A 26,594-nucleotide genomic window follows, 5' to 3' on the forward strand; every position below is an offset into this window, starting at 1 on the left:
AGTAGTGAAGGACTGAATAGGCAGTGTTATAAGCACTGGGAAACATATTGCCTAGGAATCAAGAACTTGAAGTACTGGGAAAGGTATTCTGTCTGCAAAACATACTTTTTCATGCCAGTTTGATATTGACATCAAGATTTTTTTAATGACCATTTTAATTATAGGAAAGATGCTATGTCTAGATACCACACTGTTGGCTTCTATGCTAGATCAGCAACTGCCAACCAAGAACAAGAATTATTCTTGAGAGTGGTATCAGTAAGTTCACACCCAACCAAGATAAGCAAAGGTAACATAATGCAGGCAAAAATGACAGCTGTGACAGCACTAGCAGGAAATACAATTATTACCACAGGCCAGTGAAGAAGGTTTCATACTAGCAGACACTTGAATGATAGGAGTACAGTGTCCATGATATGGTAAGATGCAATGACAGCAAGGGAGAAGATGGAGAGCAAGTCAAATCCAGGTCCAAGAATGGGCAAGAAAGGGAGAACTTGTCTGGGAAGGTGTAGCAGAAATGAGGGTTGCCTTCACTCACCTGCCACCTGCAGAAATGAGGGTTGCCTTCACTCACCTGCCACCAGCAGTTCTGTAGCCATATGTTGGCAGGTCCTAAAGACTAGCAACCCTCAATGTTTGCCTTTACAGCAGCCTTATCCACATCCAGAGATAAGTGTTCCTAGAGAAATACTTCATTGCTGCCTGACAGCCTGAAGAAGTGACAGCATAAGAGCAGGACCATTCCCTTTCACTAATGAGTACATTCACCATGAATGAGAAGCAGCTGACAAATGAGAGGGCTCCACATCAAGTGCAAAATCCCTTGTTATCTTTCTCTTCAGGAGTCTGGGAGGTTGGATTTATTAATTCAATGGACTCCCTGTAGCTGCCAACCTCAATTAAGGAAATCACATGTTTGCAGTCCCCTTGCTGAGCCTCTAGTACAGAGTCAGCATTTGGGCATCAGACAGAAAGGAGGGGCCACTTCTTTTTACTGTAGTCACCCTAAACTCTAATGAAAACACATCCGACTCAGCAGGCTTAGTTTTCTGGCTCAGATGTTGGGCACCTACCTTTCTGATTCAATATGAGGAAGAGGCAGTAAATTTCTCTGCCTAATACAGGCAGACAGGAGGACAAAACACAGCTTCTGCAAGTATGAAGTGTAGACTGCTCAGCAGAGCATGAGTAACTCTCTTGCAGAGACGTGCTCAGATTGCTGCCTGCGTTTTGTCTTTCTGGTTTTAAATTCATGCTAAATTAATGGTATCTGGAGTTGGTTTCTTTACAGATTTAGCTTCTTTGGGAAGAAGCTGGTGTTGGAACCAGATATTTTCCCATCATCAAATTCTGCAATTAGCACATTTGAGTTAAGGGGATTCATTTCATCTTTATAAATAAAGTCTTTTAGTCCTTTGCAATAGAATGAAGTAACAGTAAAATGAAATGACGTTACTGAGAGACATAGGTTTTGAAGAAAGCAAAGAGATTTTAAAAACTTTCTGAAAACCTGAAATGCTTCAACAGCAGCTAGATTTTAGTGCATTGAAACTTTGTAGTGAAGGAGCATTACAATGGTGTTTCTCTCGCTGAGATGAAAAAGTGTTGGCACTGGCAGGAGCTCAAAGATAGGCAAATCTTCTGAAATATCTAACATGGTAACTCCTTAGTAGGTCTGGAGAAAACACTTGTCAGAAAGACAGGAGTTGCTGAAACACTTTTGGTTTGTTGAAACACATTGGTTTGTTTTTTGTTGTTTTGTTTGTTTTTTTTAATCTCCTTCTGATTATTATTATAGGTCAGAGTTATGGAAGAGAAGATAAAACTAGCCAATGTGAAGATTTGTGAATCAGACAGCACCCTATACAGGAAATACCAAGACCTGATGGGCACAGTGCAAGGAAAAGAGGATCTGATCAGCAGATTGGAGACACAGCTAGCAAAACAGGTAGGGATATTTTCTACAGGGAGACCTGCAGCTTTCATGAGTTAGAGAGATTCTGTAATGTGTGGTTCAAAGGTATGGATTATATCTTTTTGCACGTTAGCCTCTCAGTTGCATTCAGATGAGCTCTAAAGTGATACCTGCTGAGTACGGGATCCTCTCTTCCTTTTCACACAGAACATCCACTCTGCTTCAGTAGTCCATCTCTCTTCATTATAGGGGATCGGTCAATGTGTTTAAAGGGCTTCCTTATGTTAGTGTTGAGACCCTAAATTGTAATGCTACCATCTGGTCAGTGTTTCTCTGGCTTCCTAGCATACAGATTGCTTTACAAAATCATTATGTAGCCCATCTCTGACTCTGTTTATGCTGCTTCTTGAGAAGGGTCTTTTCCCAGTCTTCAGCAATCCTTTAACATAGTTCATCTTGGAAGAAGTTCTTTTGAGAGAGTGATTGGGCATTGGAATGGGCTGCCCAGGGAGGTCATGGAGTCACTGTCCCTGGAGACATTTAAGAAGAGACTGGATGTGGCACTTTTTGCCATGGTCTAGTAGAAAAGGTAGTGTTGGGTCAAAGGTTGGACTCGATGGTCTCAGAGGTCTTTTCCAACCTAGTTGATTCTGTGATCTCTCGTCAGATGTCTTCATTGTGAAAGAGCAGCTGTTTCCCAATAGGGATACTTCTTAGTCTCTTCCATTTTCAGTTGGTCGAAGGAAGGAGCTAGTTCTACAGCAGGGCTTCTCTTTTGGCTCTGGTAAAGGTTTCCCCTGTGGTTTGTATAACATGAGGAATGAGGTATTCCTATATGTTGCTAAGTAAATTACTTTTAAATAGAAATAGCTCAGTAGAATTTTAAACCAGACAAAAAAACATCGATTTGAGTTACATTTAACTAATTGACACCTATTTCAAGGCCTGTTAGTAGAAATCTTCCTGACCCAGCAGCAAGAGGCAAAATGAGATTCTAGAAATGAAAGCCAAAGCTTGACAATTCCAGAGAAGAAACACTCTTTGTCAGAGTCACTGGTTTAGTTTCAGAATGGGATGAGATGGTGGCAATGCTAGAAGGTCACTAAGGATCCCTGTAAGGCATCCTATTTGTTTTCACTAGGATGGGAAAAGCTGTGGAGTTCAGAGTGTTATTAAGAGAACACTGAGGTCATGTCTGGACCACACAATAGTGTGGGACACAAAGAATCTCTAATTGCCTTTGGATCTTAAAGCACAAAAGCTGCTATGGGTGCTGTGCCTAAGTGAATTGGTTCTGCTTAGAAGCAGGGCTTACTAAGCTTGATGACAATGATGGTGTCATACTGCTATTCTACTTTAGGACCCTAAATAAAATCTTGGCGTTGCACTTTGCCATGTAGCATAGTAATATTCTGAATCTTTTACCTCTTAGACCCTGATTTGAGACTAGTCCAGGTCATTAGGAATTCAAAGCCATTTCGCGTATGACGGATATTCAGAGATGGTAGGTCTACTATATGTGCCAGGTCATTTCAGACCTGTAGGCACATCTAGTATTCTGACTCCAGCAGAGGTTGAGATCTGATGATTAGGAGTCATATAAAAGGGAAAAAAGCTAAATAAATCCTCTTCTTAAAGCATGTTATTTGATTGCTTTTATTTCATTATGCTCAACTACAAATGTTACTGCTACCTACAATGTTGCTAAGGCCTGTTTTAAAGTCAGCAAACATACTTGAATAGGAACATTTAAATGTGCAGTTGTGGTGATAAATAGCATGTAGTGATTAAAAGTGATGTGAAGATGTGGGGAATTTTGCACAGTCTACTGTGTATTTATATGGTATTCATCAGTTTGAAAAACTTAAAGTGGGGGGACGCACTGACATTTTATTATCATAATTATCAGTATTTTTTCACATCAGGAAAAGACAATCTAGCAGGGAAACCACCAAGTGCTACCGAAAGTCTTTGCCCATTAATTGGAGAAACCAGAGCTGAATGTGCCATGTAGCATATATTCTTCCTCCCTCCCTCCCTTGCTCCTAGAACTGATTTCTTCTTGCAGATGTTTAAATCATTATGTAGATAGGAGAGCTTTCAGTGATTTTGCTTCTGATGGAGCTACACAGGAGATGAACAGAAGGCTTCAGATGTTCATGGTATTAATCCAGCATCTTTCAAAGGAAATTTCCAGAAAAGTTAAAAACATGACTGAGAAAACACAGCTGCGAAAATGATGTAGCAGTATTGCACAAGCAGATATTTGGGGGGAAAATGTTCATTGTGCAAACAAACAGTATTGCCATAACACCTCTGTGCAGACTAGAACCTGTTTTAATGGGTATGTAAAGGTACAACCACTTACACCATCTGAAAACCTCCTAGCAGGTCTTAGTGTTTCAAGGTCAAGTTTTGGAGCTGGGTTTTTGGTTTTGTTTTGGTTTTTTTTCTCCTAGTTTACTTTCTCAATGAAAATATTGTGTGTGTGTGTGTGTGTGTGTTAAATACATTGTTGGTATTAGTTTCCATCTTGTGTATCTTGAAAGTCTGTGCCCTATACCTGTGCTTACAGCAGTTGAATCCCTTTTGCTTGGAATGATTAGATTTTATAAAACACTTATAAGCATTGTTTAATTCTTATTAACTGTGGGCAATAATGTGTGTGTAGGTTGGGGTAACACTACAGATGTCAATAGCAAACAGCAACATTACAAAACCATCTGAAACAGAAAAAGTTGCAGATTGTACTCAAACTCTGGTAGGTGAGCAGTCATTACCTGAGCTGGATTTTGCTATTCCAGAACAAACTCTTGAAACAACTCTCTGAATTTAACTCTAGAGACCATGTAAGACAACTTAGAGCTTGATTTTTTTCAAAGGCCAGCTAAATAATAATATCCAATTAACAGTCTTAAATCTTATATCTGGAATGAGATTGTCAGTGTTTCAGTCGCTCCTGGTGCAGTAACTTACTGAGAACAGTTTGTTGTATTCTCCTAATGTGTGTAATGTTGGTTTTGGTTTTTTTGGCACAGAAACAGTTGAGGACTGAAGAAGCCAAAATTGTTCAAGAGAAAGCTGCCAAGATCAAAGAATGGGTAACATTTAAGCTCAGGGAGGTAAGTCTCTAGCTTACTGCCAAGTTTCAAGGCTTGTGAGTAGGTACAGTGGCTGCACTGCCAGTGGGCTCCTGTACAGGACAGTACTTTGAGGATGGTCAATCTGCCACAGAGGCTCTCTGCTTGCTTGGCCCTGTGCATACTCTGTTGTAGAGCTAGGGTCATCACTCTTGGGTGAGGGCTATTGACTTTATTGGGCAAACTGTAAATGACCATGAAGTCACCAGTGCCCAAAAGCAGTCTCTGAAGAAGATTTAGTAGTCACAAGTGGCTTTCACCTCGCTTTCCTCTACCTCTCCCTTTTTTCTCTGGGTGCAGTTTCTGTCTTTCTGACAAACCAGCTGTAACACAAACATGTCCTTTGCTCTGCCTTAATTTACCATCTCTGACTAATGGTGTTTTCCTACTGCCCAGTATTTTCTCATCTCTAACCTTTCTGTCCTATCCATCCTATGGACTTGTGCCTCTATCTGGGCCTACCTTCTAGAAAAACAAAGATAGTGGGTCAGCATGCAGTTTTGAAGATGCAGTAATAGTTTACAACTGGGAGTGGGGCTATCTGGTCTTTTATTCCAAGTTAAAGACATTATTTCCCAGTTTATGCCAGAAGGGGAATTTCTTGAAGTTGGAAGAAGAAGTCTTTGTGGGCACTAATTATGTTATGATGGGACTTTGTAATATCATTGAATTGCCTAGATATTTCATCAGGCTGCTGGGCTGCTTCTCTTTCATTTTCCTGTATGAGATAACTTAAGGTGCATTTACATTACTGACTGGTGCAGCACAAAGAAGGAAGCACGGGGATTAATTTGGTGTGGTCTGCTGTGAATCCAGGGCCATACATTCACATTATGTCTTTACTGCCAATGAGGTTTGTGCCAGATGCTGATTCTAGGTGCTGATTCTACCATGCAAAAGTGGAGCACTGCCAATTGGAGAACTTGGAGTCTGTGTTGCAAATGGGTTACTCTAGACAGCGCCACTGGTGTGGTTTCAACTTTGCCATCAAGAAGGAAGCCTGTCTGGGTGCACCACTGCTGTGCTTAAGAATGGATGCTGAGACACTTAAAGTAAAGGCATAAGGCAAATTTGCAAAGAATCTCTCATGCCCTAGCTGGAAATGTAAATGCACCCTTAACATTTGTTGGCTTTTTTCTTTGCTTCCCTTCTTTTACTATATACAGGGTGAGATGGAAAAACGGTCCTTCAGGGTAATGCTTTTTTTGATTCTCTCTTTCGTGACAGTTATTTCTGCAACAGGAGTAAATGATAAACAATATCATGGAAGTAAATTAGAAGACCTATTTGAGAAGCACAATGGTATATGCAGAGGCTGTTTGAGAAAGCCCAGCTAAATGTTTAAGTGGGTTGTCCAGTGCAGCTGCTGAGTAGAAGGATTTCAAGATGACTGGTAGACTCACGAATCATTTTTTTCCTTGTTAAGACACTTGAATGTGGTAAAGATAAAGACATATTCTGTATAGTGGATCACTTGCACACACAGTTTTGCATTATATTTCAGTTTTTATTATTGTTTTTTCATAGCTTGAGCTAGAGAATTACCACCTGAAAACTTGTAATCAGAGGCTGATGGAGCAAATCGAAGCCCTTCAGGATACATTGCAAGGTAAATGTGCTCACCTGGCATTGTAGCCTAGTAACCACCACAAGAGTGGAAGTTAGCATTCCCAGGTTGTATTCTTAATTTTGTCAGAAATTAACACTTGTAACAGCAAGCAGTGGAATTACTCTGTTCCTCAGTGGATCTATTTTTAAGATGGGAATACCATGCTTACCTGCCTTAAACTCTTAATTATTTTCCTGCTAATGATTGAACACAGAACCCTTTTTTAAAAATCTGCTTTTGCCATTAAAATAAGCCACTGAACTCCTGAATTAGAAGCATTCATTGAAGTACGTAGTAAAGTCCATTCACTTCAGTGCTGGAGGGGAGAAGTCCCTGAGGTATTTCACTTTACTTCCACATGTGAGTCATTCTCATCCCCACAGAACCTCTGCTGTCATATGAGCTGAGTAACTGAATAATCCAAGGCAGCAGATGTCTGGTCTGCCTTTAGGATGCTGGGATCCTCTGTGCTATCAGGTTGGATTGGAGAAAGCTGCTTATGGTGTTTGGGCTTTTGCAGTTCTTCTCTGGTGGACAGATAGAAAAACTTAGTCTCCAGGGCTTGTATTCAGCACCTTTCATTGCAACACACTTTGCAGAGGAAATTCTCTCTTAACGATTTTCTTCCTTTTAGTTTTTCATGAGGTTGGTTTGGTCACAGTAAGACAGCTAATTTCCAGAACTTCACTGGGCATGCAGGCAGGGGGCATTTCTTTCCTGCAGAAGTCTTCCTGGCATTCCTATCACTCCACAGCAAGGGAATAGGGCAAAATTCCTTCTAAATCCTGCCACATTTCTAGCGAAATGCTTTATGACTGGGTTTTTCTCATCCCCTCTGGCTCTGACTGTTCACAAAAGGAGAATGCCTGGTAAGCTGCGTTAATAATCTGGTATTAAGTGTTCCCTGGATCCCAACTCTCTGGGCAGTAAACAGCACTGCCCTCTCCTCTTATGCCTCACTAGTCTCACTATGCCAGGCTGAAGTCAGAGGCCTCTGCAGAGAGACAAATCTCTTCTTGCTTGCTATGCTAATAGTAACAGCTTCCTCTTCTTAATCTCCTGTCACATCTAGGAGGCTGCAAAAATATCAGCAATATTTAAAATGAATGGCCTCTTTTCAGTCTACACTAATGATTTACCTCAGGGTCAGGGGAAATGTGTGCCAAGGTTTTTGTGTGCCAGTGGTATGTGTTAGCTTTGTTAACATTCAGTTCCTTGTGACTCAAGCACCAAGGTCTCATGGTTGTCTTTTTCTCAGCAGGTTTCATCCTCTCCACTGTCAACAGTAATGTATTCCACTGTTTGCTCTTCCCTCTGTAATTTTGTGTCTTCAGTTTGTTTCTACTTCCTAATTCCTTAACCGTTGCTGGTTAAGCAACACCCATAGAGTTTGATGTTAAGGCAGCATTTTCAGCGATACCTATGCAGAGTCACTCACCCATATTTTGCAATTTCTAAAGCATCTAATGATTTGGTGCTTTTTCAGTCAGGCAGTGTATAAATGCCAACATCAGTCAAACATCCTCTGCCACTCCAAGTTTTATCCACACTTTCTCATACCCTAAAGCTACTATTCAGAAGAAATTGTAGAACTGAGATAGTCTTTAAATCTGGTGATTATGGAAAGGAAAAAATACAAGAATTATAAAGTGTGGGTACTAAATAGAAAAGGGACAATGGAAGCCATCTAGGATCTATTTTTTATGTCATCTTCTAATATAGCAACTGAAAGGGCAGAGAAAGAACTAAGAAAAAAAAAGATTTTACAGCAAAATCCTGTAAGAAACTATTATAAAACTTTGTGACAAAAAGCACTGCGTGGGTCATATAGCACAAAAGGATAGCAAAAAGCTCTGGGAAAATTCTTGAAAAGAGAGTAACCTCACTGATTGGTGTGATGCTTAAGAAGATCTCCATACCTTTCCTGGAAGTCTCATGTAGCCCTTGGGAAGGGTGGAATCATACCATCTTATTTGATGACTTAAAACACTGTAGGTCCACTAAAGCCAAAAGCAATGCTAAGCAGTGTTCTGGCCACTTGGATGTTTTTTGACAGTATTGTGTGGTAAATGCACTTCCTTCTCATGGCTACTTTAAGAGAAGAGACATAGTTGTATATAGGTAAGAGTAAAAACTGTTATATTAGACTGAAAGCTTGCCTAGGCCTGTATCCCATCTCCTGGCTGGTTGTGGATGTTTCAGGACAGAGTGTAGGAAATACTGCAAGTAAACCTGCCCTCCTCTCCATTTACCCTTCCAGCTTCTGCTGTCAGTAGTTTAGGAAATTTCTAGGCCAGGGCTTCCATACTACTGATACATTAGTTTTTCTGGCATATCTGCAACATTGTATTTCCTTTTTTGTCTGGAAAAAACCCTTCCTTCTGTAAATTTCAAATGCGCTGCTTGATAGTTTCATTAGGCACCCCTTAATTCTACTTTTGTAAGAAACAGTGATTAATCATTTCCTGCTCATCTCTTCTGTGCTATTCCCAGTTATAAATGTATAGCACTTTTGTTATAACTGTGCCCAGCAATCTCTTTCCTGTTCTGTATAGTCCTAACCAGGCCAGGGTGTTATTGAAATACAACTGGCATGAACATACACTAGGAAGCAACAATTAAGACATTAAAGCATTTGAATGCCCTAACCATATGTTCTCCTCCCTTGTAGATATGACCAGCATTCCTCCCTTTGAATCTCTTTGGAGCTGTAGTTCCCTGAAGCCTAGAGCATCACGGGCCTCTTTTGCTGAGAAGATAGACCAGGAATCTGTGCTCCTTGCACCTGGTTTCAGAGAGATGCGTGAGACAGGACCTACCAAGCATGTCCTTTCTTCAGCAAATACAGTCCTTGCCAATGACACCTTTACTGAGAATGGAGAGGATAAATCTCTGCTTTCCCAGAATAAGCTGAAGCTCGTGTCTGACCCATCAAACTGGAATCTCTCCACAGAGAAGGATGTATTTCCAGCTGTAAGTTCTGAACACTGTTTAGGGTGCTCTGATCCTGTATCAGTGGACCCTCCAGCTGAGACCACAAGAATTCTTGAGGCTTTGACCTTCCAGTCATCTTTGAAAGAAAACTGTAGTGCTGTGAGCACCTTGAAACAAGTGGGTTTTGATGGCACCCGCTTCTCTGATGATCTGAGTGCCAGATTCCACTCCCACCGGCTGGAGTCCTCTTCCTCAGGAGAAATAATGAGCATGCTTGAGGGCCGTCTCCAAACTGCTGAACCACCCCTGGTTGTGTCAACATCAACTGTTACAGCACATTCCTCCTGTGCAGGGAGGGAATGCAGCCTTGGGACTAGTATGACGTTTCCAAAAATACGAACACCCAATACACCAAGAGACAGTATTCAACTGGCCAAGAGACATCACAGCCAACCACAGCCAGGGGTTAATTCTTTCCATCATGTAATGCACTTAGAGACTAGCACTTTCCAGCCCATAACAGACCCTCCAGCATGCCATGGGCTCGTGGAGGAGACAGATATTGATGATGATGGAGTATTGGAGAAGATGGATACAGAATGTGGACTGCTGAGGGAAGAAGCTAGAGCATGTGAGGAAATGTACCACTTACCTGCAGGGCAGAGAGAAGCTGTGAGTTCTGAGGCTGGCATACTTGACCCAGGAGGTAAACCTCCAACACCACCGCTGCACAGATTCCCATCATGGGTAAGAAATGCAAGGACAACAGGCTGAGAAGTGGTGCTTATCTTTGAGTAGTGCCCAGTAGTTAGGCTACAACAGCTCAAGCAGTTGTTACCTGTGGACATCACAGGTTACATTCTTGAAGCACCAAGTCTGACAGTTCCAGCATGACAGGGGCATGCTGGTTCCACTGACAATTTTTTTTTTTCTCCTTTTGTCTTTATAAGGGGAAAAAAATTCATGGAAAAAACCAGTGCTCAAGAAACACAGGAATATAAAGGAAAGTCAAGAGGTGCTGCATTGTGGTTTATCATTATGGGTCATCAAAAGTTAGTCCTTAGTTCTGTTGTCACATGTGTAAGATAGAAAAATTACTCATAAATGCAGTGGACCAGACAAGATAGCTCCAGAGTGAGAAAAATCTCTGAATACTAGAATAAATACATGGATTAGATCTCAGCATTCCTATCTCATGGTATGCTTCTGCTATTAGGAAAATTTTGTGAAAGCCTTTGATTAAGTGGTATACGTGTCCTGTTGCTTACAGTATGTGAGAAAGGGGTTTGTTGTTCTTGCTTTCAGTTACTTGTTAGCTGGATTGTTTGCTAGTCATAGAATTGTTTAGGTTGGAAAAAAGAAAACGCCTTCCCCTCAACCACTGACCAGGTTACCTTGTCACAGAAGGAGATCAGGTTGGTCATGCAGGACTTGTCTTTCATAAACCCATGCCAGCTGGGCCTGATCAATTGGTTATCATGTACATGCTGTGTGATGGCACTCAAGATGATCTGCTCTATGACCTTCTCTACCACTGAGGTCAGGCTACAGGTCTGTAGTTCCTCAGATCCTCCTCTAGCCCTTCTTATAGATGGGTGTCACATTTGCCAACTTCCAGTCACCTTTGACCTCCCCGGTTGACCAGGACTGCTGGTAAATGATGGACAGTGGCTCAGTGACCTCTTCAGCCAGCTCCCTCAGCACCCTCCTGTGGATCCCACCTGGTCCCATAGACCTGTGCGTGTTTAAGTGGTGTTAGCAGGTGGGTGAGCATTTTTCCTGGGATCTTGGGGGCTTCATTCTGCTCCCTGTCCATATCTTCCAGCTCGGAGGGCTGGGTACCTGGAAAACAACTGGCTTTACTGTGAAAGACTGAAGCAAAGAAGGCATTAAGTACCTCTGTTGTTTCCTTATCCTTTGTCACTATGTTTCCTACCGTACCCAATAAAGGATTGTTATTCTCCTTTTGTTTCTCATGTATTTATAGAAATTTTTTAGTGTCTTTTACTGCAGTAGCCAAGTGAAATTCTAGTTGGACTTTGGCCCTTCTAATTTTCTCCCTGTATAACCTGCCTGTAGTCCTTCTAAGTTTCCTGCCCCTTCTTCTAGAGGTCATAAACTCCCCTTTTTTTACTGAGTTAAGCCAAAGCTCTCTATTCAGCCAGGCCAGTCTTCCTCACTGTCTCATCTTTCAGCACATGGGAATGGCCTGCTCCTGCACCTTTGAGATTTCCTACTTGAAGAATGTTCAGTTTTGCTGGACCCCTTTGCCCTTCAGTACTGACTCCCAAGGGACTCTGTCAACTTTGGCTCCTAAAGAGGCCAAAGTCTGCATTAGTCTAACCTGGTGGAAATCAATGTAGTATCAAAAGAGATGATTTTGTTGTTTTTATTTGCTTTTTTAAAAGGCATGGGCAAACAAGTGATTTATTGAAGGTGCAAAGTCAAACACTCATTGTTAATTCTTATGTTTTATAAATTTATTTTCAAGGAAAACTAAATGTTAATTGTGGTCTTCGGCTGTATCCTTTATGACACCAATTTAAACCCCAGTATAATCACATCCACTTTTCCGAAGGAATTTCTTTTCTTTCAGTCCATAATATGGAACTGTACTGGGAGTGAAGGTGGATAGTGTGGTAAAAGAAACTGCAATTTTTCAAGATGTCTGTTTCATTTGCTGCAGAAGTCAGAAAGGTGTCAATGAACAGGGTACTCACTTGGAAGAAGGGAAATATGACTCAGAGATTGGCTACTATTCCTGTCTCTGATCTAGAGTTCCCATATAAAGTTCTTCTAGTCTCTTAAGCTTGATTTTTCACAGGTGATTGTCAGTTCCACACACATTCTTCTGAATGTCTAACTTGAATTTGGCAACTAAATTTGTTTACAGAAGTGCTGATCACTTCTGTGCTCCAACTGTATTAATTTGTTTTCATTGCTATGTTATATGATGCTAAATTCTCAAAAAGTCACATCTTGGACATCTTGAAATGGGTACTCCAAAGTTATTCAATACTTCAAAGAACTTATGTCTGAGTTCTTCTGATAGCACCTATCACTGTCCCTCCCAGGGTTAATGTAATTTTTTTTATTAATTTTTGTGAAGCATTGCATTTTTATTGTCAGTAACACATGAAAAATCCAGTATTTTTTCTTCAGACTAGAGTCAAGTAAATGTATCCGAGTAGGGCAAATTTAAGTATAGTAATTTAAGTAACAGTAAGTCATGAATAGAATAATAATAAATAGTAGCATAATCAGTAAGAAATATCCATTACATTCCCTGAATAGGAGTTGTCTGGGGAAAAAGATTCACATAGTATTTCATTAGAAACTAAATTTCAGTGCAAATACATACAGAAAATACTTATTCTGTAATTTCTTTTTTTGTGTGTGTGTACTTGACTTTGCAGTCTTAGGTACTTCCATGTGTATGTATTGTGTGCTATTTCATAGTGATTGGTTGTATGCTTTTAGGAGCAGCAAGAGGTTTCCTAGCTTTGGATTTTATCCATTTCAGGATGGTTCATGTCTTAGTCACAATACTGCATTTAGATACAGATTTGGGTTTTCCTGCTGGAATTGTTACCAATTCGTGAAGCACTTGGAGAGCCTTTGAACTGAAAGCTCCGTATGTTGTTATAACTGAGACACAGGCTTATTGAGATCATTCCAGGCATTTCTTTCATTCCCTTATCAGAGAATGAGCATCCTTGCAGGTGGTGACTCAATAAATTGTCCTGGTTTGTGGCAGTTCTTTATTCATTTTAATGCATTGTTTATAAAGTGGAAAACTCCCATCTTTTTCCAAGCTGTGATATAGTAATTTATTGATAATTGCGTGTAGGTGTTCCAGTCTGTGATATCATCTCTGTGAATCCCCCATATCTGTGGGGATTCACACAGAGTAACATGCTTCCACTAATGGTCATTCACACAACATAGAGTGGAATACAGCAATCTCAGAGAGCCCCTCCTTCCTGCCCAAAGGTGTGACTGTGGCGTGATTCTGTGACATGAGCATTTCTTTCTGCAAGAATCACGTTTTTTCTGATCACTGTTGTTCGTGGTATTATTGTTTCAGGAGAGCCGAATCTATGCTGTGGCCAAGTCTGGCATGAGGTTGTCTGAAGTGGCCATGGTGAATGATACTTCCAGATGCTGTAAGTTCTAGACAAGATCCATCCTTACAGGGGGGTTATGGTGCCAGTGTGGTACCTGGGCTTCTGGCTGTTCACATGTCTTCATTTCCTTCCCTGTTTTCAAAGTAAATTTGATCTCATAGATAGCCATGATAAAGAAAGGACTGGAGGAGGACACATCTGATCTCAGGAATGGTTTGTGTTGGGCTGTTTGTGCCTGTTCGTTCTATGACATGTTCAGGGATTCCATTATCTCCTTAATCACTTTTGTAGCCACTCTTCTGCCTCTGCATGTCTGTGGCCTGCTTTTAGTCTTATTCACCATCACTGTCCCCTGTTAGGGCTTTTATCTATTTGGACATGGGGCACCAGATTGCCATTGTACCATGGAGTGGGTAAGACATCTTACAGGCTAAATGGAGAGAACTTTGCAGCTCTCTGTGGGAGTTGTATGTAATTAATAACACATTCCTTGGCCTTTTTGAGGCCAGATTTTCCAGGATGGCAATCCTTGATATGCTTCTCTATTAAAACCTTCACTTTTTCACCAGTTTGTATTATTTGCTCTCTTGCTTTCTCTCTGAATTTTTCCAGTTTCCAATTTCTCGTGTTCAACTTCTGGGCCATTTACCTGTCTTATCTACAGAAACGTCACTGTGCCAGTCTACACTACACTGAAGGGGGTAAGGAGTTACCTCACTTTTTCTGTTATGAAAAGCATGGTCCAGGCCTCCTACTAATTTTAGAGAAAACAGGATGAAGCTGTGCAGCGAAGGAATGAAAATTAGAGAATCTTGGGAAGCACTGGACACCAAAAGAATGCCGAAGGACTAGCAAATGATAAATGTGTTTAGGAATACAGAACACTGCAGCAGTTTTGGTCTAGGAAGCTGCAGTGTGCACTATGGGGCTGTAGAAACCTAGAGGTGATGGTGGGTGCAGCCTAAAGAATGAAATGGAGCACAGGGCTTGTGGAACAGTATGAGGGCGTAACCAGAGGAGACCCAAACAGATGGGACTAGACAGTCCAGCATGGAAGTTCTCAGACCAGAACGGGAGGAAATGAAGAACCCCGGGGCAGAAGTGGGCAAGGTGGTGTGAAAATGAAGGGCATTGATTGCTCTGCCTCCTTATTGAGTAGGGATTGTCCTGATGAAACTCTTCTCTCACGCGCTAACCAATAACGTATCTAACACGTCTCTAACATGTCTATTTTCCAGAAAGCCACACAGATCAGCAACGTGCCTTTCTTAGACGAATCTTCAGGATCTGATGATGACTGTGGCTCCCATGCCAGCTTAAGGACTTCTACTGCTGGATCCGAGAACAGGAAAGCTAGCATGCCAGGCAGCCCTCGTGCAGTGAAAAGAGGTAAAGTGGGAGTATTGCTACTGAGCAGGATGAACTCTTGTCATGACAGGAGAGGCAAGATGCCCTGAACAGCATCATCAGCGACAGGCAAATGTTCAGCCATAGTGATGCTACTAAGGAGTTCTCCCAGAATGTGTGCAGACATCAACAGCTACTCAGTAGAAATCTGTTCTCTTCGGTGGTTTTTACTGCTGATAGATTTCCATTCAGGCAATTGCTAAACTTAGATTGTGGGAAGGATTATCTCCCAAATTCATCACATATCCAGTCGTCTGTACCTTTTCTTTTCCTGTTTGCTTTTCCTTGAAAGCAAACTAGTACTGGCATAGTAAAGAAAAGGCTTTTTTTGTCTTTGTCACTGGCTGGTAATTGCTTGACCAGTAAGGAAATCTTTCATATCTTTGAGAGGCATCAGGTACTTTGCGTACTGATTAGGACATTTTTTCTTACCTGCTGGGAAGACTAAACGGGATCTTCGAATGGAATTTTCATTATAATCGGTAGTCAGTAAAATAGAATCATATTTCATGTAGTCTTACCTTGCATGCATTGGCTGATGTATCTCTGCATTGCCATGGACCACTGGTGGAAGATTCACAGAAAGCAAAGTCCCATTGTTAGTGAGGGAGCCTTTTCCTTAGCTGGAATCTGAGGGGCTTTAGACTCTATAATGGATGTTTAGAGCTGCAAACAATCTGTCTGTCCTTTAGATAACAGGTCTGTTTATTTTTTTAAAATATTTTTTATTCTGTCTTTATTCAACAATAAATTTATTTCACTGTCAGTATCCAAAACTCACTTTCACTACTTGTGTTCCTAGGGAAAAGAGTTCTTAGAAGTCTGGTTAGTGGGGTTTGGGTTTCCAGAGTCTGATCTGATTTCTTCTTCTTGAACAAAAAAAGCCTTAGTGGTGAACTCAGAAACTTTTTCAGAGTGGGGAAAAAGTTCAGTGAATGCTTCTGTCTAGCCATGATTCTCATTCCTTCCTTTATTTTAAACAGGTGTATCTATGTCCTCACTGAGCTCTGAGAGTGACTATGCCATCCCTCCTGATGCCTATTCCTTGGATGATGACTATTCAGAGCCAGAACATAAGCTACAGCGAACATCTTCCTATTCCACTGATGGTGGAATCTGCACTGTAAGTCTTACTACATTACAGTTGTAAAGGAATGCAAACAGAGCCTTGGCCTTGAAAAAGCATAACTACAATATATTGAGTTATCCCCTGCAAAGTGGTGCTCTGACAGACTGGGCTGTTGGTCCAGCTGATAGGTATCAAAAGACACTATCTGATGCTTCAGAAGAAGGTGCAGTTTCTCTTATGTGGTTAGATTAAAGTATGTGCCTCAAGGGCTGTATTCTTTTCTGATGGCCTGTATTGATTTCCTGTAGTCATATTCTACTTTAATGATGGCCTTACACTTTTGGGACAAAACAAGTTTGGAAATTCAGAGGAAGGAATGAGACAGGATATAATATTTTGGCCTAGAAAAAGACCTCAAACACGGGTAGCGTTAAATTCTGTACTCCTGAATGTGAGAGATCAAGCAGACAAGGAACAGGAATCTAATCATGGCATAGAGACAGCTTCACTTCCTACCAAATCAGTGCTTTGGTAGGAAGATAAGTAAGTTTACAATGCATCAAACAACCAGTGAAATTATCTTCAGATGTTTTCTTTACTAAAGCAACACAAAGTGGTATTTGCAGCTACACAGATAGTTTAGGACTCTCTCCAAGCTGAGCAGAGAGCACTGACCTTTGATGGCTGCTACTAAACAAAGCAGAAAATGATGGAGATGCAGAAAACGTCTGGGCTTGACTTCAGCACACTTTCATTTGTATTTTGAGAGGTGCAGGATAATCTCCTCTCCGCTTTGTTTTTTGCCCTCCAGGAACCCATGGAGAAATCAGGTTACTTGCTCAAAATGGGCAGCCAGGTAAAGATGTGGAAGAGACGATGGTTTGTTCTTAGAAACAGACAAATCATGTACTACAAGTCTCCGGTGAGTCACTGGGATACATTTACTATTCTCTGGAGGCACAGAGAAATACTCATCAGTCAGTACATGGGGTTCTGAGGAAAACTACAGCTTCCATGGGAAAGAAAGCTAGATTCTTTCATTTTTCACCCTGCTGCGTGGACATGGAAGTACTAGAAAACTAGGGTAAAATTGAAAATAAGCCTTCATGCAGAGAATATTTGTATGTATGATAAAATACTGCTATTGTTTGCCTTCATTATTCTGCTGTATTTAGCTACATTACAGAGAATTATACTTAGGGATGTTCACCTTCCACAGTTTTTTCTTCTGGACAGTAATTTCCTCCATACCTGCATAATTACACAGTACTTCTGTGTTTATACACATCTTTGCTTACAAGTCAAGAATACTGAGAAAATTGATTTTCAACTTTTTCATTTTCTCAGTTGTCATATTCTAACAAGAAAAAATACATCCTAGGGCACAGAACATCTTTATTTCTGACACTGGGTTTATCCATCAGAATGCACAAGCAGATTATACATATATATTATATTCATATATATACCATATTCATATATATATACATACATATATATATATATATATAATTTCATAAATACTTAGAATTTAGACTGTTGTTGGAAGTGATTTCTGGAAGACCCTAGTCCAACTAATACATTGAAGAAGGACTGTCATCAGCTATAGATAGTTTTGTCCCAAACCAATGGTTTTGTCTAGGCCAGTCTTGAAAACTTCTAAAGGTGGAAATTCAGCCACCATCTTGGTGTGTGTTTGATACTGTATTGCCTTCCCAGTGAGAAAGGCTTTAGTCTGTTGGTGGTTTGGATTTTTTTCCTAATGTCCAATTCGAACTTCATAAGACAGTATTTGTCACCATTACCCTTGTTATATTGTCTGCCACTACTGAGGAGACTTGCTTCATCGTTGCAGTGGGATCACACTGTCTCATAGTCAACCTGGCAGGCTTCAGCTGTCCTTTCCATCTCATGAATGCAGACTCTGACCTGCACATGTATACTATGCTCTATATAAGTACTCTAAGATCCATCTGAGGTTTCCTGCTGAAAAAACTACTTTTCTTTCCTCAGAGCGATGTTATCCGCAAACCACAAGGGCAGATGGAGCTGAATTCCTCATGCCAAATTGTCAGAGGTGAAGGGTCCCAAACATTCCAGGTAGGCATTGCTTTTTATCCTGCAGATAACCATACACACTCAGTGCCTGTGTGAGTGAGATAGTACCTAGGATCTCCCCTTTTTGAAAAACTCTTACAAGATCGCTAGCGTGATTTTTACATGCCTGGAGGAGCTGAAGAAACATCTGAAGTGTTGGGTTCCTACTTTTGAAGTACTAGAAGTTAGCCCATCAGTGGATTCAGTTTTACATCATTATGTTAGGGGACTTTATAATAAAGGCAGCATTGAAGTTTCTCTCATACTCTGAAAGGCACGTGGCCTGACCTGTGAGCTACCTTCTGCTCTTATGGAATTGAAGTTGCTAAGACTTAATGCTATTAAATTCATTGCATCTTTCCTTTCAGAGTCACAAGGTATTGAATGCAGAATGCAATACAAAGCGAAGGCAGCAAAAACCCCACATTTATGTAGACACCTTTAAAGTGAAAAATTAGCAGCAGCACTGAGAAACAAGAAAAGATGAGAGAGGACATAAAGCCTCAATATCCAAGAGAAACAGCAAGAGAGTTCATGAGAATTTGATTGATTTGAGTTTCATTTCTTTCACTTGGGCTTTGAGGATGAGCACCTTTTTTTTTACCCGCAAAAAATCCCTCCCGAATGACAAAACAAAAATCTCTATGGGTTAAAGAAACTCAGCAGCTGAAGAAAAGATTTGTAGGGGTGCAGATTTATATTTTCTCACTCCTTTTCCTTCCAGCTTGTGACAGAAAAGAGGACCTACTTCCTGACAGCAGACTCACCCAACATCCTAGAGGAATGGATTCATGTCCTACAGAGTATCCTGAGAGTGCAAGTGACCAGTCCTGTTGGTGTTCCTCACAGTGATGATAAACCTACTGTGAAAGGTTGGCTAACCAAGGTAAAATAATGTTTCGTACTTTATTCAGTTTAGATTGGCATTGACAGTGTACCAGCTTCTTGGTTTGTACAGTAAATGTGAGGGAGAAATTAGTATTTCAATACTCCCTATAAGAGTAGGGGAAGAAAGAAAAGTGTTAGTAGATTTCTGCATTTCAAAGCAAAACATCTATATAAATAATAAGGAATGAGACAAACAAGGCTACTGAAAGATACCGACTTTGTCAAATAGTAAGTAATAACAAATATTTAGCTTATGTATGCTTTTCTTCAACAGAATTCACAGCATATCACAGCAAAAAAATCAGGGAACTGTTAAATGTCACATTTAGTTGGTCTGTAACTTGGAGAGTTCCAAGGAAATGGCTTGTACAGTTCTAGGTTAGCATTTATTCCAGTCATAACAGACTGCATGTACATTAGTGCAAAGTACAAAGGCTGAGAATTCTTATGCTTTATACCATTTCCGTAGATTAGTTTTGCATTGCAAGTTACTATGAATATTTTAATATATTTCTGATTAGCTTCTAAGATGACTAAAGACAACCTGCATCTGAAGGTTGGTTGTCTGCAACACAGGTTGCTCCCCACACTACAGGTTGACTGGTCTTTTCCTGGTGAGATGAACTGATTTGGTTTTATAATTTTAAATAGGTGATTCTTCATATTGCATCTCAGAATACAGAAATTCTTCATATTGTATTTCAGAAATGATAAATTATGAATGAGTAAAATACTTCACAAAATCTTAGACCCATTTCCATAAGCACCTATGTCCCATCTACTTAGATTTCCTTTCCTGCTTTTGGAAGTGGTGCCCTTTATGTTCTGAGAGAAGCTTTATATTAGCATAAGACAAATAACATATGCAAGGTTTTAAGGGAGAGTTGAATTGGAAGTTGAAATTCTAGAAAATTGTTCCAGCAACACTGCTGATGTTAAAAGCATGTATTTCTTTGTCCTCCTTACAGGTCAAGCATGGTCACTCTAAGCTGGTCTGGTGTGCACTGATTGGAAAAACTTTCTACTACTATCGAAATCATGAAGATAAAGTAATTCCTTTTCCCATTTTTATTTCTGAACTCTCTTTCCACATTTCTCATGAATCTTTCTTTCCTTTTACTGCTTGTGTGTCTCATGCTTCAAGCTCTTCCTTGGTTGTACTTTTCCAAAGAAAATCAATATTTTCTCTGATTTTATTTTTTTTTTAAACTAGAATGACAGCAGACTTAAAAGGCAAGTGATTGAACTTTCTCATATCACTGTATATCTTGTTTCTCACTTTCTACATTTGGTCTTGTCAAGCCTTTAAAGCAGACTTTAATACAGCAGCTGATATATCTGCATACTGTCATGAAAATTAATAGCAACAATATGGGAAAAGGGGGGTCATTTAGTTAGTAGAATGTCCTTCCATTTCTGGAAGCTTGGGCCAATAGTACATTGCTTTGTCCTGGTGATCTCAAAACCCAAGTTTTAGAATATCAAGAAATACTGTTCATATTTGGGGTTGACCTCCAGAGTTAGCACAGCATATATCTTCTCTTTATCTTAATCTACTTACTTATGTAATTTTAGAAGTACTAATTTTCCATTAGCAAGCAGAAAGTCTGACCAGGATCAGAAAACAATGGCTCAAGATACTGAGTAACTGACATCAAGTGTAATGGGAAGAAAACAGTACCTTATGGGAAAAGCCATCTTTTTATTTGCATATTCTCATTCTGACCTGTAGATGCTCTCCCAAGAAAAATAATAAAAGTAGTGGCATACTTTCTAAGTGTCACACTTTATGAAAGAGAAGAGATTCTATAGAAATGCAAGATTACATTAGCTAAACACCGAATTTATTATTTATCCCTTACATTTTACAGAACTGCCAACATTTTGATCTGGCTTTTCTTTCCCAGTATTCCCTGCCTATACTGGAAGATTAGCTACCCTTATCTAACTCACTTCTGCTCTAGCTACACTTATCTAACTCACTTCTGCTCCTTATAGTGTCCCTTAGGGCATCTGCCTATGCGTGAGTCCAAAGTGGAAGAAGTAGACCGTTCCTGTGACTCTGATGAGGATTATGAAGCCACTGGTGGAGGATTTCTCTCATCCCACTGTACACTGGTGATTCACCCACAGGACCAGAGTCCCACATACTTACTCATCCGCACCAAACAGGAGAAGGTATAAAAGACAGTCTTTTTTTTGGAGAGAAGAGTCTGTTTGGTAATAGTGAACAAGGGAGTCATACAGGCTGAACCTGTTTGTAGAAAAGAGGTCTGAATTGACCCACACTGTTCTCATCTTTATGCCTAGAATACCTGGCTGTACCATCTGACCGTTGCAGCTGGTAGCAGAAATGCCACAGTGGGCACATCATACGAGCAACTCATTGGAAAACTACTGGATGCAGAGGGAGACCCTAGTAAGTAGAAACCACAAACTCTTCCATGGTAGCAAAGCATTAAGAAGAGTAATTTCAACTTTCAGTGTTAATCCAGCCAAAGGTGAGGGAAGGGGATTTCAGTAGTACATCATATTATATAATGTCCTTCTCCCCTAGTTCCCAGACAAGTCCATCTCATTGTCACATCATTTATCAAAGCCTCTGAAATGTATGTAATGTTAATTCAAATGAACATAAAGGAGGTTGTTTTTTTTTCTTGGTTCTGTTGGTCTTGATTTTCCTTTCCAGGGAATCTTGACCATACAAACACATGCTCTTTCCTCTAAATACACTCACACACAATTACCTTCACATCTGTTTGTCTGCATGTATAAACCCTTACACACACATCCATGTTTGTCTGTTCCTCCTCATCTTTGATACGTGCTCATGCATGTGTATTTATGCACCATGTTCTCAAATATGTATTAACCTATGCATTCGTACTTAATCCTCTTTTCCTGCACACTCACATATTCCTGGACCTATATGTGAACCTTGCTTACTGTTGAACAGGGACTTGCACTAAAAAAGAACAACACCAGCAGGCAGCTGCCCTGGCAGGGTTTGTGTCTCTGGTTTGAACACACAGCTGAACAGCTTCTTACCAGAAGAGCTGATGAGAAGATCTGACATAGCACAGTTGAGGATGGCAATACTTTCTGCTGATGGCTAATGCTGCCGGTGACTCCTTATCTATGGCAGGCTTTGCTGAAAGCAGTGAAGTGTCACCAAATAACATGGCCTAGTGCAGTGCTGCTTCCTTGGGTGCTCTGCCGTTTCAGCAAGGCTCCTTGTCAACATCGGCACTGTTGTCTTTCTTCTGTTTCTGACACTGCATGTTTTTGCCCATCTCCTACCTCAGATTCTCCTCTGTGGAAACATCCTATGTTGTGCTACAGTAAAGACGGGTTGCACACATCCCTCACCACTCTGCCATCGGAGGCTCTGCAGACTGAAGCTCTGAAACTTTTTAAGGTACTTAAAGGGACATTGCATGATTTTCAGTTATTTTGCTCTGTTGTTGGGGCAACAACAGTATTTGGTCATGTTTTCACATTTACTGTCACTATTGGTTGTTTTAGACAAGCTTGCTGGGTTATTTAATTACAATAGGATAGTTGAATATTAGGTGTTATTCTTTGGAGGTTTAATTTTTTTTGTGTGTAATCTGGGTTTAGGAGTACTGTCCCCACAAACTTTATCCTTCAAAGTTAGCTTTATCTTCCTCTTTCCTCTCCAGTACTTGGATTGAAGGAAATAGAAACAGTTTACTGGCAAACTCAGTAAGACCAGTGGTGAAGCCACTGGAGATTGCATTTTTGCACTCTACAAGTATAAGATCAGCAGTAGGACTGGACAGTGTGAGCAAGGTAAAGCACAGGCATGGAAGGCAGAAAGCACATTTTCCCCTTGATTCTCTTGCTGACTTGTAAGTTCTTCAGACTGGGGGAAATTGAGTGAATTTTCTAGTTGCCATAATTGAAGAGGTAGGAATAGGAATTAAGTATTGATTCTCCTTCCTCCTCTCAAGGTTATTTAATTGTCTGTAACGCATCTGAAGAACCTGGCCTGGAAAGCACCAGAGAAGAGTTGCTGTATTCATGGCATTGACTAACTTCCATTCTTTTACAGTCCTGTCAGCTGTTCATCAACGTTCCCGTGGAGGCATCCTCTATTGATTACCACGTGTCGCTTGCCCAGACGGCACTGCAGGTCTGCTTGACCCACACTGAGCTGCAGAATGAAATTTACTGTCAACTTGTTAAACAGACCAGCTGCCGACAACCCCAGAACCACTCAGTCATTCAGGTCAGCTCCTCTTCTGCAAATACTGCTATTTAATTCCTTGTTTTTAATAATTAGCAATGGGACTGGTTCTCACAAAATTGTGCTAGCGCTAAAGGTGCGCTAGAGGAAGGAGAATCTCAGCATTGGTGTGCACAGAAAAACACTAAGAATGTAACCATGTACAAAATAAGTTTTAGTTTAAATGTAACCATTTACCAGTTGCAAATGGTCTGTTCAGACCATATTCAGAATCAAAATTCATAGCTTGTGTTGGCTAACTATAACTGTCACATGTTATTAATTTTGTCTTCCATTTTAGATAATCAACAGAACACAAATCGTGAATATTACTATTAAGCATGAAATCTGAATTTTGCACTATAATTACTGGATAAATTAAATAAATAAGTTACAGTATGAATGGGCATACTCATTTATCATATTCCCAGCTCAAATGAGAAATTAAATTCAGGTTAAAGAATAATGGGTCTAATTTGAAGCAAAATACAAAACAAGGATGATATCCAGTTTTATGTTCACAGTGCTGGCAACTCCTTGCTTTATGTGCTCCTCTATTCCTGCCTCAACATCACTTCCTCTGGTACATCAAACAGCACTTGCAGCGACATGCAGACCCCAGGTAAGGACTGCAACAGCATTTTCTTCTGCTAAGCCAACTGCCTTTTGCATCCACAACAAATAAAGAGGGAAGCATTTGTAACACACACCTGCAAAAACATGTTGAGAGAGAGGACAGGTTTCCAGTGGTATAAAGCTGTGTCCCTTTAGTCATTCACATTAATTTGTCACTTAGACTAAGCTAGTTCACAAAACAGAGCGACCTATATTTGCAAAAGAACTTTTTGCAGATATAACTGGAGCTACATAGGGACATGTTTTCCTAATGCAGCAACTTTCTTTTATTGATAAAAGACAGATCAAAGTAATTTTTTAGTATGAATTATTCAAATATTAGGTGATAACATTCTGCTGTCAGGTTAGCAGGCATACTGACAGAACAAAAGTGAGGCAGAAGACATCTCAGGAAACTGTAAAAAGTTAGGAAAAACTAAAAAAACTGAAATAAATGTTTTCTGTGGCCATTTTCCCTTGAAAGAAAACAGTACTAGATCTACAGTAAGGGCAGTAACTTTTTCTCCATTGTTCATGCTGTGCTCTTAGTTTGTTTCCATGCTGATCTCATCTTCAACATATCTCACTGTGTCCTTAGGGGGAAGGTCACAGACAGAGATGTCTAGTTGTTTGTTGCAACAATATACTCTTGTTAAGCCATAGGTAAAAGAGTTGTTTCCTTTCAAACAAATATTCATATTCTAATAATAATTCTAAGTCTGTCTTGGAACTCAAGCCACAAGTTTCCTGGCACTTCAGAGAAATCTGTGTCCTCTTATCAAGTCTTTTTTATTTTCTTATATGCTGCCTCACATTTGCAGTTTCTTCGCAAAAGTGAAAATATGGATATGGGGCACTCCTCAATGTTCAGGTTCTCTCTCTGTTTGCTAAGACAACATGTTAGGGATCTTTTGTGTAGGATTAGAAACCATCTCTTCAAACCTGTGTGCATTACCAGCTCCCAGACTGGCCCATTCAATCCAGTAGTGAAGCTGCTGTGGGGGACTACTGAATTTCATAAGGATGTGCTGGGCTCTGTGAAACTGCTCTATTTAATCAGTTTCAAACATTACTATGCTGATGGTCTACCAGGTTCTTAGCCCAAAAGTACCGTTATCAACAAATATCCTCTAAGCAGAAGCAAAGAGGAAATTTATTTACACAATCCAGCTATGAAACAATTATTAGGGCTAGAAAAAAACCCCAGAAATTATATGAAAACATGTCTATATTAATCTGTAGTTTACATTAGATTTAGAGGAGTTGCTAAGTATGACTCAGCTTGGTTCCTTCTGCCTAGCTCTAGGAATACATATGTCTCTTTGGCTGTTTCTTGACTAGTTAAATAGATATACTTTCCGTTTCACACAGCAAAGCAAGATACTCGAGTGTTTACACTGCATAATGTCTATGGTCTAGACTTATACTAGATCTTAATTCTAGGTATTGTTTTTCATGAAAGGTGACCTTAGAGTATATCCAGTCTCTTAAAGAGGAAGTAAAGTGGGGCAGAGTTCTAGGTGAGAAGACAACAGGGCTAAGGAGCATTTGGAAGCCAGACACAACAGGTTCTTGTTGAAGCAAGATTCTCTATTTGAAAATTGTCCAAACGTATTACTGGGGAGGTAAGCAATGCATTGCTACAGTGAAAAGCCAGAACTCCTGACTTCCATATTGCTTGCAGGGATTTAACCAGAGGTTTAATCATGTACTGAGCTGCTAAGGGCATCTTGAATGGGATTAGTTTCCCCCGCAAAGTAATAGCACGATTATAAATCTATATAAGTCCTTCCATTTCAAAACTTATTCAGTGTATACATTCTTAACGTTTTTTAAAAGGTATAATTGATCGTTCCTGCTTGGCTTTAGAGACACATTTTTTTGGTGCTGTTCAATGGAGCACTCTCTTTAGTAGGCAGTAAACTATACCTATCCTTTATTAAACTATCAACAAATCTAAGCTTGCTTTGAATCTCTGTCAAGTCTCTTGTCTGGCAGATAGGGTTAATACATGGAACTTATAATTTGTATAACCGTGTAAATTGATAAATACAACTTGTGTAATCCTGTGAGACTAATGCATTACAATCTATTATTAATATTTACCAGGATTTGATATAATAGTAAAAATTCCACTGGCATGACAGCGAGTTTGAGGGTGAACAAGTCTTGGCTTAATGGATACTATGGTGGCAATAGGATACAGAAGAGAATATTCCTATATTATGTCCAGTCCACCTAGAAGTAGGGAATGCTCTTGTGCTTCCTGGAGAGTCCATTGTCTACCTTAATTTTACAGGTCCTTAGAGCATGTTCATGTTTTTCTCCACCTCTTCACCTAGGAGTGAAATAGGCAAGTATGCCATCTACTGCCAGAGATCAGTAGACCGCACGGTGCAGGCTGGAGAGCGGGAAGCCAAGCCCTCCCGGATGGAGATTGTGTCCATCCTGCTAAGAAATCCCTACCACCACTCACTCCCCTTCAGCATCCCAGTGCACTTCATGAATGGAACCTACCAGGTGAGCCACCACAGCTGCCCT

The 26,594-nt window shown here is 40.2% G+C and overlaps 1 protein-coding gene across 5 annotated transcripts in view; it reads left to right on the top strand.

Annotated features, from left to right (window-relative positions):
* Positions 1-26,594, top strand: part of PLEKHH1 (pleckstrin homology, MyTH4 and FERM domain containing H1) — a 48,913-nt gene that overhangs the window by 12,052 nt on the left and 10,267 nt on the right. For all 5 annotated transcript variants that reach the window (XR_001921957.2, XM_018082697.2, XM_018082698.2 and 2 more), the window contains 18 exons: positions 1,802-1,951; positions 4,957-5,040; positions 6,586-6,667; positions 9,339-10,348; positions 13,689-13,767; positions 14,341-14,429; positions 14,967-15,117; positions 16,119-16,258; positions 17,016-17,126; positions 18,218-18,304; positions 19,026-19,187; positions 20,158-20,238; positions 21,188-21,367; positions 21,500-21,608; positions 22,495-22,607; positions 23,265-23,441; positions 23,963-24,060; positions 26,396-26,573. Coding sequence is in view for 4 of the 5 variants with exons in the window: in XM_018082697.2 (XP_017938186.2) it covers positions 1,802-1,951; positions 4,957-5,040; positions 6,586-6,667; positions 9,339-10,348; positions 13,689-13,767; positions 14,341-14,429; positions 14,967-15,117; positions 16,119-16,258; positions 17,016-17,126; positions 18,218-18,304; positions 19,026-19,187; positions 20,158-20,238; positions 21,188-21,367; positions 21,500-21,608; positions 22,495-22,607; positions 23,265-23,441; positions 23,963-24,060; positions 26,396-26,573 (3,081 nt within the window). In the remaining variant the exon portion in view is untranslated. The remainder of the gene's footprint in view (positions 1-1,801; positions 1,952-4,956; positions 5,041-6,585; positions 6,668-9,338; positions 10,349-13,688; positions 13,768-14,340; positions 14,430-14,966; positions 15,118-16,118; positions 16,259-17,015; positions 17,127-18,217; positions 18,305-19,025; positions 19,188-20,157; positions 20,239-21,187; positions 21,368-21,499; positions 21,609-22,494; positions 22,608-23,264; positions 23,442-23,962; positions 24,061-26,395; positions 26,574-26,594) is intronic.

The sequence above is a fragment of the Manacus vitellinus genome, unplaced genomic scaffold (genome assembly GCF_001715985.3).
Source record: "Manacus vitellinus isolate BGI_N305 unplaced genomic scaffold, ASM171598v3 scaffold_6_pilon, whole genome shotgun sequence".
Lineage (NCBI taxonomy): Eukaryota > Metazoa > Chordata > Aves > Passeriformes > Pipridae > Manacus > Manacus vitellinus.